General features: G+C 49.2%; 1 protein-coding gene across 1 annotated transcript in view; it reads left to right on the top strand.

Annotated features, from left to right (window-relative positions):
* Positions 1 to 11,458: 11,458 nt before the first annotated feature.
* The window catches only part of WWC1 (WW and C2 domain containing 1), a 153,004-nt gene continuing 145,249 nt past the window's right edge, over positions 11,459 to 19,213 (top strand). Inside the window, exon 1 of the mRNA XM_060008413.1 lies at positions 11,459 to 12,084. Within this exon, the coding sequence (XP_059864396.1) occupies positions 11,966 to 12,084 (119 nt within the window). The 5' untranslated portion in view covers positions 11,459 to 11,965. The remainder of the gene's footprint in view (positions 12,085 to 19,213) is intronic.

Below are 19,213 nucleotides of genomic sequence, written 5' to 3'. Positions count from 1 at the left end.
CCCCCCCGCCTTCCCCCATAATTCCGCTTCCCAATCCCGGCACTCACTGGTAGCCCATGGGTGAACCTTGCCCCTGTTGAGGGCCAACCACGTTACTTGTTAACTTGCTGATTGGAAATGAATTCCTCTTCAGCGGCGCTGGAGCTGAGCTAAGGGTGAACACCTGTGGAGGGGAGGGCCTCTGAGTCCTTGCGCCCTTACAGTAACAGTAATTAGATTAATCTAGAACTTTACCAAGCACTCAGACGCGAGATCTCAGGTGCTGGTAGAATCGTCTGTATTCCCAGGGGTGAGGGGTGGTTATGTTACACCAGCTACTCTGCAGCCTGGAATTTAATGTCAGGCAGGCCTGGGTCTGAATTCCCAGAGTTACTTACATTTTGAGGCTGGATGTGGGACGTGCCAGCTCGAGGCCTGGTACAGGGTACATGCTCAATCCACAGCCACTATCGATACTATTATCACTGCGGTCCCCCAGAGAAGCCACTGTTTACGAGGTGAGCCCCCTTGGAGGCTGTGTGTAGGGCAAACCCATCCTGTGCCTACTCTCATGCCATCCTCTGGTCCCTGGGTCCCATGTCAGAGGGCTGGCCAATCTCTGAAGGCCCGTCCCCACTGCCTTAAGAGCTGCCAGATGTGAGGGCTTCCCGGGCTGGACCTTATGTTTGATCACCAGGAAATGAAAACATACGATACCAGGAGACTGAGGCCAGGAAAGGCCCATGAATCCCTGTTAATTTCATGCAGGTACTAGTCTTCAGCCTCCCAGGCAGCTTCAGTTATTGAGTTGGGTCGGGGGTGGACATCAGAGGGGCTGCAGTCCACTGGCAGCCGAGCTCTTAAAGGGACATCCAGGGAGCTGTCCCGGAAGATGAGCCAAAGAGTGTCTCCATCCTTCTTTTTTTTTTTTTGGCGGTACGTGGGCCTCTCACTGCTGTGGTCTCTCCCGCTGCGGAGCACAGGCTCCGGACGCGGCGCAGACCCAGCAGCCATGGCTCACGGGCCCAGCCGCTCCGCGGCATGTGGGACCTTCCCTGACCGGGGCACGAACCCGTGTCCCCTGCATCGGCAGGCGAACGCTCAACCACTGCGCCACCAGGGAAGCCCCTCCATCCTTCTTAATCTGGATCAGCTCAGACATGGCGACCCATGGTCACACCCAAACCCAGATTTCTTTTCTCTTATTTGGAATATGGTGGGCAAATTTCTCCCCTACCTTAGCTTGGTTTCCTTTATAAAGACTTTTACAATAAAAATGTTAAGCTGTGTGACATCTATCTAGAGCCCAGGCCATTCGGCTCACTAGGGGAGAGATGGATGTTCGCTGGGCTTTTTAGTTATAAAGCCGCTCAAATCCTAATATCAGAAGTTCATAGAGAGGAATTTAACAGATCATCTAAAGCAGTTCAGTGCACATTGTTAGACAGCCTAGCAGTTGTCACTGCTGCAGTTTAGCTAACATTTATCGAGGTGTATGCCACACCATCTCATCTCAGAGATGAGAGTTGAATAAAACATAAAATACAGTTCCTTTTTTAAAAAAATTATTTACTGATTTTCAACAACATTGCCACATTTGCATTCTCTCCCTCCCTCCCTCCCTCCCTCCCTCCGAAATGCTCAAATGGTTCCTGAACCATTTGAAGTAAGTTGTAGACATCGTGACACTTCACCCCTAAATGTTTCAGCTTCTATCTCCTGAGAACAAGGGTTATCCTCCTGCAATAACTACAATACCACCATCACTCCTGAGATAGTTAACACCAACATGATAATACTGTCTAAAATGCATTCCGTATTCCCTTTTACCCCAGTGTCCCAGGAATGTTCTTTGTGGTTTGCTCTTTTTAAAGCAATCCAGGATATACTCATGGATCATGCACTGCATTTGGCTTCTTCCTAATGTTTTGATAGATGTAAAGAAAGAGATAGAGCTCTCAAAGACTTTTGAGAAAGAAACTTCAGATTCAAAATAAAAAGACAAATCCTTCCATAAGGACACTTGGATGCTGCATAATTCTCATTCCTCACCACAGATGGGCAAATTATTTCTTAGAGGGGCATATGGACTCCTAATTATTCCAACAGTTTAATGCCATCTGCTCCCTACGAGCAGGAAAAGTGGTTACAAGGTGGTGTCAGGGAATCTTAGGCCCCTGATCAGGGTTTAGCCCATGTTCTCTAATGCAAATCCAGGTCAATCTGGGCGGGGACTGTTCTGGGTACTGGAAACGTGGGAAAGATGAAAAACAACCCGGCGGCGCTCGGGACTTCCCCGGTGGTCCAGTGGTTAAGGCTCTGTGCTCCCAATGCAGGGGGCCCAGGTTCGATCCCTGGTCAGAGAACTAGATCCCGCATGCACAACTAAAGATCCTGTATGCTGCAACTAAGACCCAGCGCAGCCAAATAAATATGAAAAAACAAAAAAAATCCTGCTCTCACAGGGTTTATGGTCTAGTTGGGGAAGGGAAAAACAACAATGAGAGAGAGAGAAAGAGAGAGAAATAGGGAAATCAAATGATGAGGCTGGATTCCTAAAGGGTATTATAGATGGAGGGACATGTAACTCAACCTTGGACGGTGGAGAAGAGGTCCCATCTAAGCTACGAGCTGAAGAAGGAGTACTCGCCAGCTGAAGACAGAAGAGGGGTATCCTTAACAGGAGAAATAGGCTGTGTGAATGCCCAGAGGTGAGAAGAGGTGACCCAGGGCAAGTCACATACACAAGCTCAGTTGTGTGGTGTGAGGGGAGAAGGCAAGGAATTGAGGCTCTGGGGGTGGGGATGGGGGACACGAGGGCCCCCGTAAACTGGTCCTTACAATACATGGTAAGGTGCTGGACTTTATCCTAAGACCAGTGAAGCGATATTGAGGGCCGGAACACGCCCAGATGTCTTGGCCCACTAGAACGATGGGGCAAGGGGGCAGAGGAAACGCAGCTGGGAAGCTGCTATTGCAGGTGAGGAGTGGCCGCAGCTAAGACAGTGGAAGTGGAGACGGAGAGAGGGGAACAGACAGATTTTGTATTTTTTCAAACTATTTTTTTTTAAATGGAAGTATAGTTAATTTACAATGGTGTGCTAGTTTCAAGTGTACAGCAGAGTGATTCAGTTATACATACATATATTCTTTTTCAGATTCCTTTCCATTATAGGTTATTACAAAATATTGAATATAGTTCCCTGTGTATACAGTAGGTCCTTGTTGATTGTCTTTTTTTAATCCTTCTTGGTTGTCTTTTTTTTTTTTAATTTTACTGGAGTATAGTTGATTTACAATATTGCGTTTGTTTCAGGTGTAAAGTGATTCAGTCATACATATACATATATTCATTTTTGTAGATTCTTTTCCCATATAGGTTATCACAGAGATTATCTATGTTATATATAGAAGTGTGTATATGTTAATCCCATACTCCTAATTTATCCCTCCCCCCCCTCCTTTCCCCTTTGGTAACCATAAGTTCGTTTTCTATGTCTGTGAGTCTATTTCTGTTCTGTAAATAAGTTCATTTGTATCAGTTTTTTAGATTCCACACATAAGTGATGTGACATTTGTCTTTCTCTGTCTGACTTACTTCACTAAATATGATAATCTCTATTACAGACGTAGAAAACAAATTTATGGTTACGAAGGAGTAAGGGGGGAATAAATTGGGAGTTTGGGATTGACATATACACATTACTATATATAAAATAGATAACTAATAAGCACCTACTGTATATACAGCCTAGGGAACTCTATTCAATACCCTGTAATGGCCAATATGGGGAAAGAATCAAAAAAAGAGTGGATATATGTGTATGTATAACTGATTCACTTTGCCGTACACCTGAAACAAATACAACATTGTAAATTAACTATACTCCGATAAATTTTTTTTAAAAATATGATCATCTCTAGGTCCATCCATGTTGCTGTGAATAGCATTATTTCATTCTTTTTATGGCTAAGTAATAGTCCATTGTCTATATGTACCACATCTTCTTTATCCATTCCTCTGTCAATGGACACTTAGGTTGTTTCCATGTCTTGGCTATTATAGATAGTGCTGCTATGAACATTGGGGTGCATGTATCTTTTCAAATTAGAGTTTTCTCCAGATATATGCCCAGGAGTAGGATTGTTGGAGCATATGGTAGTTCTATTTTTAGTTTTTTAAGGAACCTCCACACTGTTTTCCATAGTCGCTGCACCAATTTACATATCCACCAACAGTGTAGGAGGGTTCCCTTTTCTCTACACCTTCTCCAGCATTTATTATTTGTAGAGTTTTTAATGATGGCCCTTCTGACTGGTGTGAGGTGATAACGGACACATATTTTGGAGATAGGATCCAAGACTTTTGTAGTCAGAGTGTACACAGGGAGTAAAGAAAAGTGAGAATCTAGGATGAGACCCAAGTCTCTGTAGTTAAAATATTTTAAAACAGGGATAGGCAAATTAAAACCTGAGTGCCAGTGGCCTGTTTTGGAAATAAAGTTTTATTGGCACACAGCCACACCATTTGTTAACAGATTGTCCAGGGCTGCTTTTAGCTACAACTGAGGAGGTGAGTCGTTTTGACAAAGACTGACCATATGGCCTGCAAAGCCAAAGTAATGAATGGCATGGTGATGAGTTCTCTGGGTTTTCTTTCTGCCTCACATATCCCAGACTGAGTGCTGGAGAAACCCACAAACGCCAATGGTCCCAACAAAAAGAAGTTCAACAAAAGCCTGCTCTCTCTAGCCAAGACCTAGCAAAGGGTAGACTAGCAAATAAAACCTTTTAGACAATAACCACCCTGCTCTAGCTAAATACCATGGAAAAAAAACTGTGGCCACACTTTCACCTACACAGGCAAAGGCCAAGTAGGGACTCTAAACTTCCACCCTCAAGAGACTGTGATGAGGGACTTCCCTGGTGGTCCAGTGGTTAAGACTCCACGATTTCACTGCAGGGGGCACACGTTCAATCCCTGGTTGGAGAACTAAGATCCTACATGCTGTGCGACGAGGCCAAAAAAAAAAAAAAAAAGAGGCTGTGATGAGGTGCCCCAACACTCCCCTGGGATGGTGTCAGAGAAGGCCAGTGAGCAGTGTGGACTGCTTCCCCCACCCCAACCAGGTGTCAACAAGGCCAAGTGGGTAATTGGACTTTCACCTCCACCTGGCAATAATGAGGTATGCCCCCTGCCCCATTCCCCTGCTGGAATGGTATCAGAGCAAACCAGCTAAAACTGGTTTACATAAGATCCAGAGTTTCAGAACATATAAAAATATCCTGGTTTCAGTCAAAAATCATTCGTCATACCAAGAACCAGGAAGATCTCAAACCGAGTGAAAAAAGATAGTCAATAGATGCCCTCCCAGCAACAAAAGAAGAGGTTTAGAATCATCTAACAAAGATTTTAGAACAGCCATGATAAAAATGCTTCAATGAGCATTTATCAACACACTTGACAGAAATGGAGAAACAGAAAGCCTCAGCATGGAAACAGAAAATCTTAGCAAAGAAATCAATGACATAAAGGAGAACCAAATGGAAACATCTGAACTAAAAACAAAACAACGACTGAAATGAAAACCTCAGTGGATGGGTTCAGGAGCAGAATGGAAGGGACAGAGGAAAGAACTGTGAGCTAGAAGATAGAACAATAGAAATGAGCTAATCTGAACAACAGAGAGAACATAGACTGAAAAAATTTTAAAAATTAACAAGAGCCCCAGAGACCTGAAGGACTGTAACTAAAGATGAGAGTCCCAGGAGGAGAGGAGAAAGAGGGTAGACTGAAAAAGGACTCAGAAATAATGGCTGGAAACTTCCCAACTTTGACAGGAATCAGCAGACAACAGATTTAAGAAGCTAAGTAAATGCCAAAGAAGATAAACCCCCTCAAATCCACATCGAGACACATAACACCTTCTGAAAACGAAAGATAGAGTAAGTAAAGTATCCAAACTTTACTAGGCTGTCTCGGACATTTACAGGCTTCTGCAGCTGAGGAACAGGGGCTGGGGAGCAGGGACTCTGTTTAGCCCAGATCAGGATGTCAGTGACCATGCAGGAAGCCATGTGATTGGGGTCAGAGAACCTTGCAAGATTGTAGGACACCACTGCTTAACTTGGATCCCTCCATAAAAACAACCTCCTACAGTTTACAGTGGAATGGAAACAGGGTTCTTTGGATGTGTTGAACACACCAAATCTTTGGGTCCTTTCTACCTGCTGCTCCCTTAGCCTGGAATGCCCATTCCTGGCCTGTTTACATTGCTGGCTACTTCAGGTTTCTGCTTAAATGTCAGTTTCTCAGAAGGGTCTTCTCCTCTGGGCCAGTCCCCACCCTAAGATATTTTGTCATAGCATGCTGTTTTCTTCTTGTTATCAATCCCAACATGCAAATATTTATTTATTTGTTGACTTGTATATCTCCCCGACTAAACTGTCCTTGTCCTGAGACCAGAAACAACCCTGTGTCCTGAGGGCTTGACCCATTGTCTGGTACAGTTGACAGACAAGAGTATAGTTGAATAAATGAGTAAAGAGCTAAGGAGGTAAGGGACCACCTTTAAAAGAACCCCTGTGTTTCAGCGGCTGAGCTAACACTTTACATACATCATCTCGTTTAGTTGTCACAAGTTGACAGTGAGGTGGGTATTGTCCTCTCATTTCACAGATGAGAAAACTGAGGCTCAAAAAGGTACTGTCTCATACCCAAAGTCACACAGCAACCATGATGGAGAGCCCAATTTCACACACGGATTTTTTTTTTCTGCCCGTGTATTTTCCACTACTCTACCCAGCCCCCATATTAAGGCAAGTTATCTGGGTTTTAGCCCCAAACCCTACACCCTTCTTGATAGCATCTTATAAAACTCACTCAGTTTGCTCAACTAAAATTCTGACAATGAGGTATCAAACGGTGAGCAGAGGACAGGTAAAGAGCATTTCATTCCACCAGTCTCTAAGCAGTTGGGCTGGAGTTTAATTTAAGTGCCTGGGTACCATGGAGATGCAAGCTCTATAAGTACCCAAGAGAGGCTTCTTTCAGCCAGCCCACTGGTTACTGTGCTTCCACCCCCTCCCCTGCTTCCCACCAGGGCTCCTCTTCTGCGGTTTGGGTAGATGTGGAGGAAAGCAGTGCTTTGCAGGAACTCCCTCCCTCCGTTCACACCCTTTCTTTCTCCTCCACACCCGGACTCTCAAAACTGAGATTTCATCTTTACCTTCTCCTTCAGTGCATAATTCATTTCATCGTTGGTGAAAGACACAACAGCTCCCAGCCCCCAGTACACAGAGGCCTCTTGGATGGGAGAGTGGAAACCTCTCCTGCCAGTCCCAGGGTAACCTCCTGTCCCGAAGAAATCCAGTTCAGTGAATGAATGGACCAGCAAGAAAAAGGCGGCATAGGGAGAAAAGTGCCCCTCCTTCCACAGAGACAGCTCAGCCTGTTAAATCCCCTGCTATCTAAGCCCCAGGTGGGTCTTGTTGACAGCATTGGTGGAGGTTGAGAACCAGGTTGGCCTATCTTCAGCTTGGAATTCAGAACCCACACCTCAACTCTGCCCTTTCATTGTAAACTCAGCTATGGCCTCAGCATGCCCTCTCCCACCTGCAACCACTCCAACAGATATGCAGTCTGACTGAAAGCAGGAGTTCAAGACTAGTAGTCTCCTGGCTGCTCCTCCACCCGCTTCCAACCAGACTGTTTATAACCTGAAGTTCCTTCTTCATTGGCATTCTAGATCCTACACTGCCATGAATTCAGGAGCAAAAAACCAGTTGGGAGGAGCTGTGTTGGACTCTTGGCTCTATTATTTACCATGTCACTATAGAAAAGTCACTTCGCCTCTTGAGTCTCAGTTTACACATCTGTAAAATGGGACTAATGAGAACCAGGGCAATGAGTCGTTATTCATAGAAACTCCATCAATTTGTAAAATGAGGGGATGGTGCTAGACTTATTTTGATGTATTTTCAAGCTCTGTATTAAACACTGAGGACCCAGAGATAAATAAGAAACCACCCCTTCTGTCTCAGCTCTCATATCACCAAGGTTTTCTGCACCCTAATTTTCCCTGGCTTAGGACATGGTTTCCCATCATTGAAAAAAAATAGTTCACGGGGCTTCCCTGGTGGCGCAGGGGTTAAGAATCCGTCTGCCAATGCAGGGGACACGGATTCGAGCCCTGATCCAGGAAGATCCCACATGCCGCAGAGCAACTAAGCCCGTGCGCCACAGCTACTGAGCCCGCGTGCCACAACTACTGAAGCCCGTGTGCCTAGAGCCCGTGCTCCTCAACAATAGAAGGCACCGCCATGAGAAGCCCGCGCACTGCAAGGAAGAGTAGCCCCCCGCTCGTCGCAACTAGAGAAAGCCTGTGCGCAGCAACGAAGGCCCAACGCAGCCAAAATAAATAAATAAAATAAATAAATTTATTAAAAAAGAAAGAAAACAGTTCACGGGCCGAATTATGAACCACACATAATGCACAACTAAAGTAAGGGGATGTTATCGGCTCAGTCACATAAACGTAACTGCATCCTCCAGGATGCGTGGGAGGCAAAGCATGAGGTAGGGAGGAACAGCCATGGAGTCGGAAGAAAAATCTCCGCAGAGGTTTCCACAGCCTCCATTTCCTTGAAGAATGTCGATGCTAACAGGAAAGTACTGCTGGCATATCTGATTTTTTTTTTTAAAAAAAGCTAATTTCTCCTCCTCACCATCTTCATGAAATATGTTACCCTGCCTCTCTGATTCTCTGAGACACGTGTGTGTTCTCCTTTGCTGCCGCGGTGGGGGAAAGGATTTCAGTGGGTGTCTTTTACAAGACAAGACAACCTGTTTTCAGGTTCAGGTGGGCGACCCGGTTGTGAAAGCAAACGAAGAAAGCCTTGTCCTGTGGTCCCTTCTGCTCGGCCCCAACTCAGCTCCAGAGCAGCCAGAGGCAGCCCAGGAGGAAGGCCGGGAGAGGCTGGGCTTCTTGTCAGATTCCTGCAGTTCATTCACCTGTAGAATAATGTCCAGTTTGCCCTATCACATGGCTGAGCCGGTTTTACCTTTAATCCCTTTCACGTTGGTCCTCAGCCTCAAGGAATGCCTAGGGATGATTCACCCGCCATCACATGGGGCAGGCAGTCATCTGTTTCATTACCTCACCCTGCTTGCAGCTTCTGGGAGATAACCCAGGATTCTTCTGCCACGGGGAGGTGGGGGGGTGGAGGTAAGGTGGACAGAGTAAGGCTTTAAGGAGTTGATTCCTGCTCTGGTCTCAATTTCCTGCTTCCCAGCCCAGGTCTAAAGATGTGCAGGAACAAGTCATGTGGAAATGCCAGGGCTAGGGCACCTGGGCTAAAAAGAAAGTTGGATTTGGTGGTCTAAAAGGGGTTTTCCCTTCACAACCAACATCAGCCGGTGGGAAGGCATGGTTGCAAAACAAGGCAAAAAAATGAAAGCAGCAATTACGAAGATTGTCACAAACAACCACACACAATTTTCAGGCGGGGAAAGGACATGGGCTTGTGTTTGGAACAGAAAATACTTCATCAGTTTCACAGGGGTGCACACGGTGCTCCAAACGTACCACAGGGAGGCCCCTGAGATGACAGCCTACTGTGGAGTGCCAAGCCCTCTACACTTCTCATCTGTAGCCCTTATGACAAGCCCTACAGAGTCTATATTATTATGGTGACTTTCAGACCTAAGACTAGGACTTCAGTTAAGCAAGTTACTCAAGGTCACACAGCTAGAAGATAGGGAGGGTTTAAGACCCACACAGAGTGGTTCCAGAGCTTTTGCTTCTCAGCCAAATAACTATGAAACAAGCATCAAAAGGGACAAGCATGCATAAGCATCCATGATATTCCAGATCCAGACCGTGGGTAGGTCCAGGAGTTGCAGAGTAACTAAAAAAAAAGAAAGAATAGGTTAATGGTGGAGAGCACGAGTACTGAAGTCAGGCCTAGGTTCACTTATTAGCTCTGTATCCCTGGTCAACAATATAGCATCTTGGAGCCTCAGTTTTCTCATCAGTGAAATGGGTATCATAAGTTGTCTTCCTTATTCCAGAGTGGTGTTGTGACACTTACATGAGATCCTGCGTGTGAGGCACCTAGCACCATGTTGACTTTAATTTTGAGCTATTGCCCTCATCACTAATGCGAGGATTTTATACATAGTGAAGTTGAGGCCCAAGCAGAGGCGGTGCAGAGGGCTATGGGAATCTCCCCATAAAAGGAGTGGGAATTCCTACTTCTAGGTGTTGTGAGGCCAGTCTGAGGCCCACATTTCTGGACTTTTGTGCGTGGCATCTATGGAATGAGGGAGGGAGGGTAAGGCCAAATACTGAGCCCATGAGTCTGGCCTTAAGAAGTAACTGGCTTTGCAGAAGGCATTTGGAGGTGAGGAGCTGCCATGGTGGGGCTTCTCTAACAAAAGAAGATGAGACCACAAACATGGGATTCTCCCCTTTGCTCAGCACACCCTGGCCCATACAACACAGAATGCTGGCTCCTCTGGGAGACTGTGGGGCTCAGACAAAAGGATACACCACACTGGGCTTCATTCCTCCAGTTCACCTCCCCGCTATATATCCAGGGCAAAAAATGGTTAAAGACACAGTCAGAAGACATAGACAGCCAGTTGATCCTTAACTTTAATTAAGTAATTACAAATTTTTAATTTCTTAAGCAATATTGATTTTTAAATTTTCTTCTCATTTTTTTTCAACATGGAATTTTACTTTGCTTGCTTTCTTCTTTTTCGTAACCCCCTTCCCCCAAAGCTATAACATATCAAATAGTATCGCAGAGGAGAACGCAGGGGAAGCTGCCTGGGACAGGTTAAGTATTCAATTTAATGAACAACAACAATGTCATTACTATTACTTTTACAGAGTGCTTCCCTGACACCGCCTGGAAGTCCTCCGGGGTCGAGGGGGGTGGGGTAGATTGATAGCACTCCTAATTTTACGGTCCCGGGGAAAAGCCAGCTACATTTGCAAATACGAGGGGTGGGGGGATGGGTGAAACAACGTGGGGAGAAGAATAGAATAAGAGGGAGACAGATGGTGTGTGTGTTGGGGGAAGGGATCAGAGATCCTGGAAAACTTATGTTCCCCGATTTGCAAGAATGTTTCCATTTAACCACTTCTTGCCTGACTCCTGATTCTACATGAGAGAAGCGGAGAGTTGTAAGATTTGGTGCCACCTGTGCAAGAGCCTGGACCCTCGGAGTGGAGAGAGCCAGGAGCGTTGGGAAGCAGAGGGAGAGCGGGTCTTGCTCTAGCCTCCTGGGGCGCCAGTCTGGGTCAGGAACCCAGGTAAGGGGCGGGCTCCCATTCCTCCGGCAGGAGCAGCCGGCGGTTGGGACTGTCCCACGAGGGGGCGCGTCTCGGGCCCTAGGACCCGCCCTCGCTGCGCTGGGCGCGGGGAGGGGACGCGGGAACCCTGGCGCCCGGTGCTCCGCCTCCCGTTTCCGGGGCAGCGCGGTTACCTGCACCGCCCGAGCCGCACCTGGCGGAGGCAGAAGTCGCAAGCCGAGAGCGTTCGCTGAACGGCGGAGCTGAGAGGAGGGATAGCACCCGGCTGGGGGGAGGAAGAGGCGGCGGCGGGCGGCGGCGTGGAGGCTGAAGGGCGCCGCGCGCCGCGAAGGAGGGCAGGCGGCAGCTGCGCTCGACTCGCTCTGCCACGCCGGCGGGGCGCGCACCCGGGCCCGCACCGCGCCGCTGCGGACGCACATGGCAGCGTGAGAGGGCCGGCGGCGGGAGGAGCGGGCGGCGCCGGGCCGGGGCCGCAGGGCCGCATGGACAGCGCCGCCACCCCGGCCGGCCCTCACTAGGGCCCCCAGTCCGCGGGCGCCACTCCCCAGATCATGGTGCCTCGGCGGCCGCCCGAGCCGAAAAGAGCCGGCCGGAGCCGTTGAGCCGGGGGCCCCCGCGGCGGCCGGGAGCTGCATGGGGGAGCGCGGGCCGCGCTCGGGAAGATGCCCCGGCCGGAGCTGCCCCTGCCGGACGGCTGGGAGGAGGCGCACGACTTCGACGGCAAGGTCTACTACATAGACCACACGAGCCGCACTACCAGCTGGATCGACCCGCGGGACAGGTAGGACCCCGAGAGGCCCCCTCCTGCCCCACGGGCCACCAGCCGGGATTGTGCAGGGGATGCCGAGGAGCTCGGCGAGCGTCTTCGGTTTCCCGCACCCCACACGCTCCACCTTCATCCCCTTCTGGACCGCCCGGGTGGGCTGCCGGGAGGAGGGGACGGCCAAGTGAGTTGGCCCAGGCTGCCGCCACCGCCTTCCTCTGATGAGGACTCAGGCCCCAGGCGGCACCTGCCCGGAGTTTTGACCTTAAGCTCTAGCCCCGCCCCCCGCCCCCCGCTTCCCCTTAGTTGGGTCGGGCGGGGGCTGGGGGAGCAACCTAGCCGAGCGATGCTGGGGCTTCCCGGGAAGGCTTTCCCCAGCACGGGGTGGGGGAAGAGGGGGGGATGGGGAAGCATCTGGTTTGGAGCGGGTGGCAGGCACCCAGGACTCAGTGGGAGACCGCTGGAGGAAGGACACTGCGTGCGTGCAGGGGAAGGCAGCCTGGAGTGTGGTTTTTGACAGGTGTCTCTGCGGCTCTGAGAGGAGCACGGGAGCAGTCTGGGGGCCTGGAGGCCGAGAGAGGGAAGGAAAGGAAGGAGCGGGGGAGGTCTGATCGGGGAGACCGGTTCTCCAGGAATCTCACGGCAACTTGGAAGCTGTTAGGATGTAGATGGAGGTGAGAGGCCTCCGCAAAGCCCTGCCCATCCCTCTTTCTCCTCCCTCCCTTTCTCTGGGGACCGCGGCTTCTCAGCCCTGCACCAGCGCGTCCTGACCTTGGTGGGCACCAGGCCGGCTGGAGCACCGGATTTGTTTTTGCTGAGGCAGGTGGAGTGTGTGGCTCTTAGCTTCCAGACTTTCTCCTGGTTTGGACCGCTTGGCATTTCTTTGCACACACGCACCCCCCCTCCCCATGAATATCCTGTGGGGAGGGGAGGACCACCCTCTGGGACCGCAGTCACCTCTGTGGTCAAAGTGCCTCAGGAATGCGGAATTTTCACCTGGTCGCTGTGACCTTGGGTGTCAGTGCCTGTAAAGCAATGGAGGTGAATTGTTTGGACCCTTCATCCTGTGGGGTTGGGATGGAGGTTCCAGAAGTCCAGGATGGGGTGTGTAGCGAGGTGAAGGTTGAGAAAAAGCAGAAAGAAAATGTGAGCTGAGATTCCTCGTGGTTTTTGTGAGCACTTTGGTTCATTCATTCAACATTTACTGGGTACCTCCTCTGCGTTCAGTACCACGCTGAATGTCTCATCAATTTAATCCGGAAGAGAAATTTTTAACGCTGGAGAGCGTCCCGTGGGCAAGCTGCTTTTACCTCTGAGCCTCAGTTTCCCTATTTGTCAGGCAAATGATTTGCTTGGAAGGGAAGGAGTAATAGTGGAACTCTTTTTTTAAAAAATTTATTTATTTTACTTTTGGCTGCGTTGGATATTTGTTGCTGTGTGCGGGCTTTCTCTAGTTGGCGCGAGCGGGGGCTACCCTTCGTGTGGTGCGCGGGCTTCTCATCGCAGTGGCTTCTCTTGTTGCGGAGCACGGGCTCTAGGCACGCGGGCTTCAGTAGTTGTGGCTCGTGGGCTCTAGAGCGCAGGCTCAGTAGTTGTGGCGCACAGGCTTCGTTGCTCCGTGGCATGTAGGATCTTCTCCGACCACGGCTGGAACCCGTGTCCTCTGTATTGGTAGGCGGATTCTTAACCACTGCGCCACCAGAGAAGCCCAACAGTGGAACTCTTCAAAGTTGGAAGGGACAGTGGAACTCTTCAAAGTTGGAAGGGACATAGAAGATCAAGGCCCAACTCCCACTTTCAAACGTGAGACAAACTTTGAGGCCCGGAGGTGCGATTTGCTTGTGTTTTGATCTTTCCACCCCTCTGCCTTATTTATGCCGAGTTCTTTACCGGCTCTGAAGTTCTAACCTCCACACTTGTGGTCCTACTCACTTTCCTTCCCCATGCCCCCCTCAGGGTCAGTTGCCCCAGGGACTCTGTTGCTGTGTTGGTGAACTGGACAGTCCCTTGTCCTCTCCTAATACAGGCACAAGTTCAAGTTTCTGTGTCCTCCCATATTTTAGGTCCCAGCAGCTACTGAGTCCAGTGTGCTGTTAGCAGTTGAATGTCGAGGACACTGCTAACTCGGCCCAGGTCATGCATCTAGGAACTTCTCTGGGCTGCTGAGAGGATAACACAGCTGTAGAAAGCTTCTTAAACAACGGTCATTTTTTACCCTTGGAAGAGGGCAAGGAGTATAGCTTCTGTGGGATACTGACTTGACTAGAGCATAATTTCCCAAATTTTAGTATTATGTGGACCACGTTTTTTGCTATATCCACCTGTGTTATTGCTTACTTAATATTTGACTTTAAATCAACCCAATTTGAATTTTTTTTAGCCACTTTCATAAAGGGGAAACTAGTAATATCTATTGCCCCCAGTACTAGGGAACCTTTAAAAATACAGTGGAGGGGGGGAACCACAGTGCCATTATATTTGAGTTCACTCCTGGGGCCTGTCCACGGCTCCAGCAACAGGGCTGTGTAGCCTGTGTTTTTAGGCAGATTGGCAGGCATTAAAAACACATTGGCACTTCCTGGAGCTGCTGACTCTCTCCGCCTTGCAGGCCACTGGTTTGAATGCTGCATCTTTGTATTGATATCTGCTGGTCATCCCACCTGCACCGGCCCGGGGTAGGGCCCCTGAGCTTGGGGCGCTGAGGGGTTCTGAGCTCACTGTTGTGGTGAGCCAACTTTGAAAGTTTGGGGAAAGAGCTGAGCAGAGGGTATCCACTTCTGACTCCCTGGAATTCCCTCCTGCACACCCCAGAAGGGAGTTTTGCCTTCTCGTCCTACCTGTGTGGCCCCAGGCAAATCGCTTGACCTCTCTGAGGTGCAAGTGCTCCTTCGGTGAGAGAAGAAGGTTGATGAGATGTTGCTAAGCCCCCTGCCAGTTCTCAGATAGGATTTCGCTGATTCGGGCTTGATCTCGCCTTCTCGCTCCTGACTCCATGGCAGAATTGGGAGGGGGGACGGCAGGCAGGAGGGTGAGGGGACTGAGAGGAGGAGAACGTTTAACAAGGCTGAAAAGCGCCAGGCTTCTTTGGGGTGGTGAGGTTAGGGGAGAGAAATTCTGCCAAGGCAGTTACATCTCTGCAGCTGGTTAATGCTATGAAACAAAATATCACATAAAAAATTAAAAAAAAAAAGATTCTGCTCCTTGAGTGTGTGTGTGTGTGTGCACGCGCGCCCATTTGTCTTGGTTTTTTTCCTTATCTGAATCAAGGAGATACACCTGTCCATTCCCCTGAATTTAAAAGAAGTAAGTCAAATGGTCCTTCAGTCAGAAAAGTGATTTCTTAGCCGCAGAGAACAGAATAGCGTTTCGGGTTACCAACCCTGAAGAATGTCCTGGCACGTTCCTCTCTCTGGGCCTGAGCTGTTTTGTGTGCTGTCCGGCTTGGAGGCTGCTGGGGGTAGGGAATCCAGTTTTCAGCTTCCCCTTTCACTGGGGGGTTGCCAGCTCTCTCCCCTTCTCACCCAGGGGAAGACAGGGAGGCCGAAATTCCTGAGGATGGTTGTCCCAACAACCAGAGAGGGGCCAGTGGGCAGCTCGGGCCCTGCCTACTGGGCCAAAGGCTCCAACAGCACCACGGGCTCCTCCCGAGGCAAGGCTGGTCTGAGAAGGTGACAGGTCTGTGGGGAATCAGGTGCTGCATATCGGGCTGTGGAGCAGCGTGCCTTTAGCAGTGCTAAAGTGGGTGCTTCTGGGAGCTTCTAGCAAAGAGCCAGCATTCCGGGTATATTTAACTTGGAGGTATGCAACAACAAACACACTGATTGTTCTCCGAGGAAGAATGGATTGTTGGAACTGGCCCTGCTGGGGAAGGTTCCTGAAGCCTAATTCCTGCTCATTGGGGGGTTTGTCTTCTGACCTTCTTCTAGGAACCACCTGGGAGCTCTGTGAGCACGGTTTCTGGGGCTGTGTGATCGGTGCTAGAGGCCCACGTGTCTGGGAGGCCATGTTGAGAGAACCCAGCAACTTCTCTCATGATTTGAGGAGGAATTTTTGCCAACGCTGTTATTTCAGGAATGATTCATAGTGTAAGACGTTGGGTCTGCAGCAGGCAAAAGATCTTAATCTCCTTCTGGTTACAGACCCTTATAAGAATCTGACAAAGGTTAAGGATGTTTCCTGAAGAAAAGCATGAACATGGCTTTTGGCACATAATTTCAGGGCGTTTGTAGACCCCGGGTTCATAACCCCTGCCAGAGATTAACTTAAAAACTGCTCGTCACTACCTGTATGCCCTCCTGTTTAGCTAGGTAGGACATAATGAGTGACCATTTACTATATTCAGGTAGTCTGCTGAGAGCTTTCCACGGATAACTTCTTTTAATCCCCCTAACAACCCTGGGAATAGGTTATCTGCCCGAGAAACCCGAGCCTCAGGGGGGCTAAGTTGGGGGAAAGCCACCCAGCTTCTGAGGAGCTGAGATGGGAATGCCAGGCATGCCGACTCCAGAACCCAAATTTCTAACCACTCAGCTGCCTGGACTCCGTTACTGAATTAAGACCTCTGCTCCACCGCCTAAGGAATTTGGCCTTGGGGCATGGGGCCAGCACAGGCATGATTTCAGTTACCTGCTGCCATTCCGGTGTCGCCAGGCCATGGCTATCCAGCGAGTGGTGTAGAAAATGGAAAGAGGTTGAGTCTTTGGATCCTGGCATCTCGGATCGGCTGCTTGCTGCCTGAGTGACCTTGGCAAGTTACACATTCTCTCTGAGCCTTGATTTTGTCTTCTCTAGGATGGGGTGATGCGCATAAACTGTCAAGGGCCATTATGAGCATAAAATAAGTTCAATCACGTAGGGCAGCTAGCACAGAACCTAACATACAGGAGACACTTGGGAACGCCAAACCTTTTGGCTTTTACTAGGAAGTACTTAGGAAATACTTAAGTCAAATGGAGACTGAGTCTCCATCCAGCTCTGTAGCAGTTTGCAGCTGGGATGGACCTTTCTGGTCATGTAATCCAGCCCTCTCATTTCACTGATGAAACAGACTCAGAGACGGGTGACTTGCCCAAGGTCACACAGCAAACGTCAACCTTGAGTCTCTAGTAGAGGTCTCCTTTCTTCTTTCTTTTATGTAAACTTTTCCCTAAAAATCAGACCCAGTTTCTTCTCATCCACGGTAATAATTTGAGACTATGTTATGCTTGTGGTTTATTCTTTGTAATCCTTTTTGACTATGCAGACCAGCAAGTTTCTTTCATAGCATTGCAATCATTTCTGACTCGTGTCGTAGGAATGTGTTATATGTCGACCAGTTAAAGTACCAGCAATTGCAAGTGCATTACTGTTTTTATAATCAATTTAAATAGATTTAAGGTTATTGTCGGACTAATGTCACTTTCCACCAAGTTACATTCTGACAAGCTTTCTTAAGTGGGAATTATAACCAGCCTGCCAGGGAATTTACCCAAAGCCTCTATTCTCCATGCTTCTGCCTTTTTTTTTTTTTTTTTGCGGTACGCAGGCCTCTCACTGTTGTGGCCTCTCCCGTTGCGGAGCACAGGCTCCGGACGTGCAGGCTCAGCAGCCATGGTTCATGGGCCCAGCCACTCCGCGGCATGTGGGATCTCCCCGGACCGGGGCACGAACCCAACCCGTGTCCCCTGCATTGGCAGGCGGACTCTCAAGCACTGCACCACCAGGGAAGCCCTGTGCTTCTGCTTTTAATGATCCACTAATACCTTTAGCTTGGGCCTTTACAATTATTAGAGGACTTTTCTTCTCCTTCCAAGGCTTGAATTTATGATCTACACATTTCACGGGAGTCTGCAATGCACGGGAATATCTTACGTCATTCATTAAGAAAGAAATAAGGTTAAAAAGCACTAGTCTAGCTAACAGGAAGAAATAAGAGGCATTGGAACCCACAAATGAATAAAATAATAATAAATGCTAAGTCTCCTAATATGTATTCTGTGCTGCGCACCAAGTGTTTTATATTATGATCTCATTTAATCCTTTTGCCAACCATATAAGGTAAGTACTGTTATTTTCTCCATCCTCAGATAAGGAAACAGCGATTTAGAAAGGTTAAGCATTTATATTTGCTCAAGGTCACCACCAGTAGGTGATGTACCCAGGATTGGGGCCCAGCTGGTTGAACTCCTGAATCCACACTCGAATTAGCTATTGCCATTTCAGGGCTCCAGATGCCCTGTTGACAAGCTGGGCTGGAAAGTTACCATTTACTCCTAAATTGAGGCGAGCCTGCTGTGGATCTCCGGGAAAGATGTTTTGCCAAGGAGGCTTAATCAGAGAAGCCAATGAGATCCACATGGCAGCTTAGGAGACGATCGGGCACAAAATCTACCTTCTGGGAGCAGCCAGCTAACCAGAGCTCTGGGAGGGAGGGGAAGAACAGAGAAGGAGGCAGAGAAACTCTGAAGGATGCGGTGTGTGGAGAGAGAGAGTTCAGAGTCGTTCCCGAGTCTCTCGGGTAAATGCTCCCAAAGGCCAGGGACTTAGTAGCCAAGGCAGCGCCTCCCTGTCACCACCCCTCCCGCTTTTGGCCTCGCCAAACTGACCTGATTCCCCACTCCCCTGGGATCCCCGGGAGCTGTGCAACACTGCCCTTTTGAAGAGAAGCGAATCAGGTTGCCTTGGTTACTGGGAAGGTCGGAACGCCCAGCTCAGGTGCACATAAGGAGAGACGAGGCTAGAATAAGTGGGAGTTGGCACGTGGCCGGCATGCTGCTGCAGAACTCTCTGGATGCAGGAAGCCTCAGTCGGGTTTTGGCTGCATTTGCAGGGGGTGCCAACTTCACTGCAGTCAGCTGTCTGTGCCGAGTGTCTTCAGCCACGTCTGCCTCCAGGCTATGGGGATCTGCCCCTGGCTCAGCGAGGGGCCCTGGATAAGAGAAACCCACTCCTCTTGGAGAAATGGCCTGGGTAGCATCTCCTAGTACTTCCACTTGGACAGGACTGAGGGCTGGATCGGGGCTGAGTCTGGGTGAAAAATGCGTGCCGTGCCTCTCCCAGCACAGAGGGGCCCGTGGGCCACACACCTTTAGGTGGAACAGGTAGAGGCTCTAGTTACTGCTACTGACAAGCTTCTCGGCTGCCCTGAATCCCTGTTTCAGAGTGAGAT

This window comes from Delphinus delphis, chromosome 3 (genome assembly GCF_949987515.2).
Source record: "Delphinus delphis chromosome 3, mDelDel1.2, whole genome shotgun sequence".
In the NCBI taxonomy this organism is placed as follows: Eukaryota; Metazoa; Chordata; class Mammalia; order Artiodactyla; family Delphinidae; genus Delphinus; species Delphinus delphis.
This window is presented reverse-complemented; position numbering and strand designations above follow the sequence as displayed.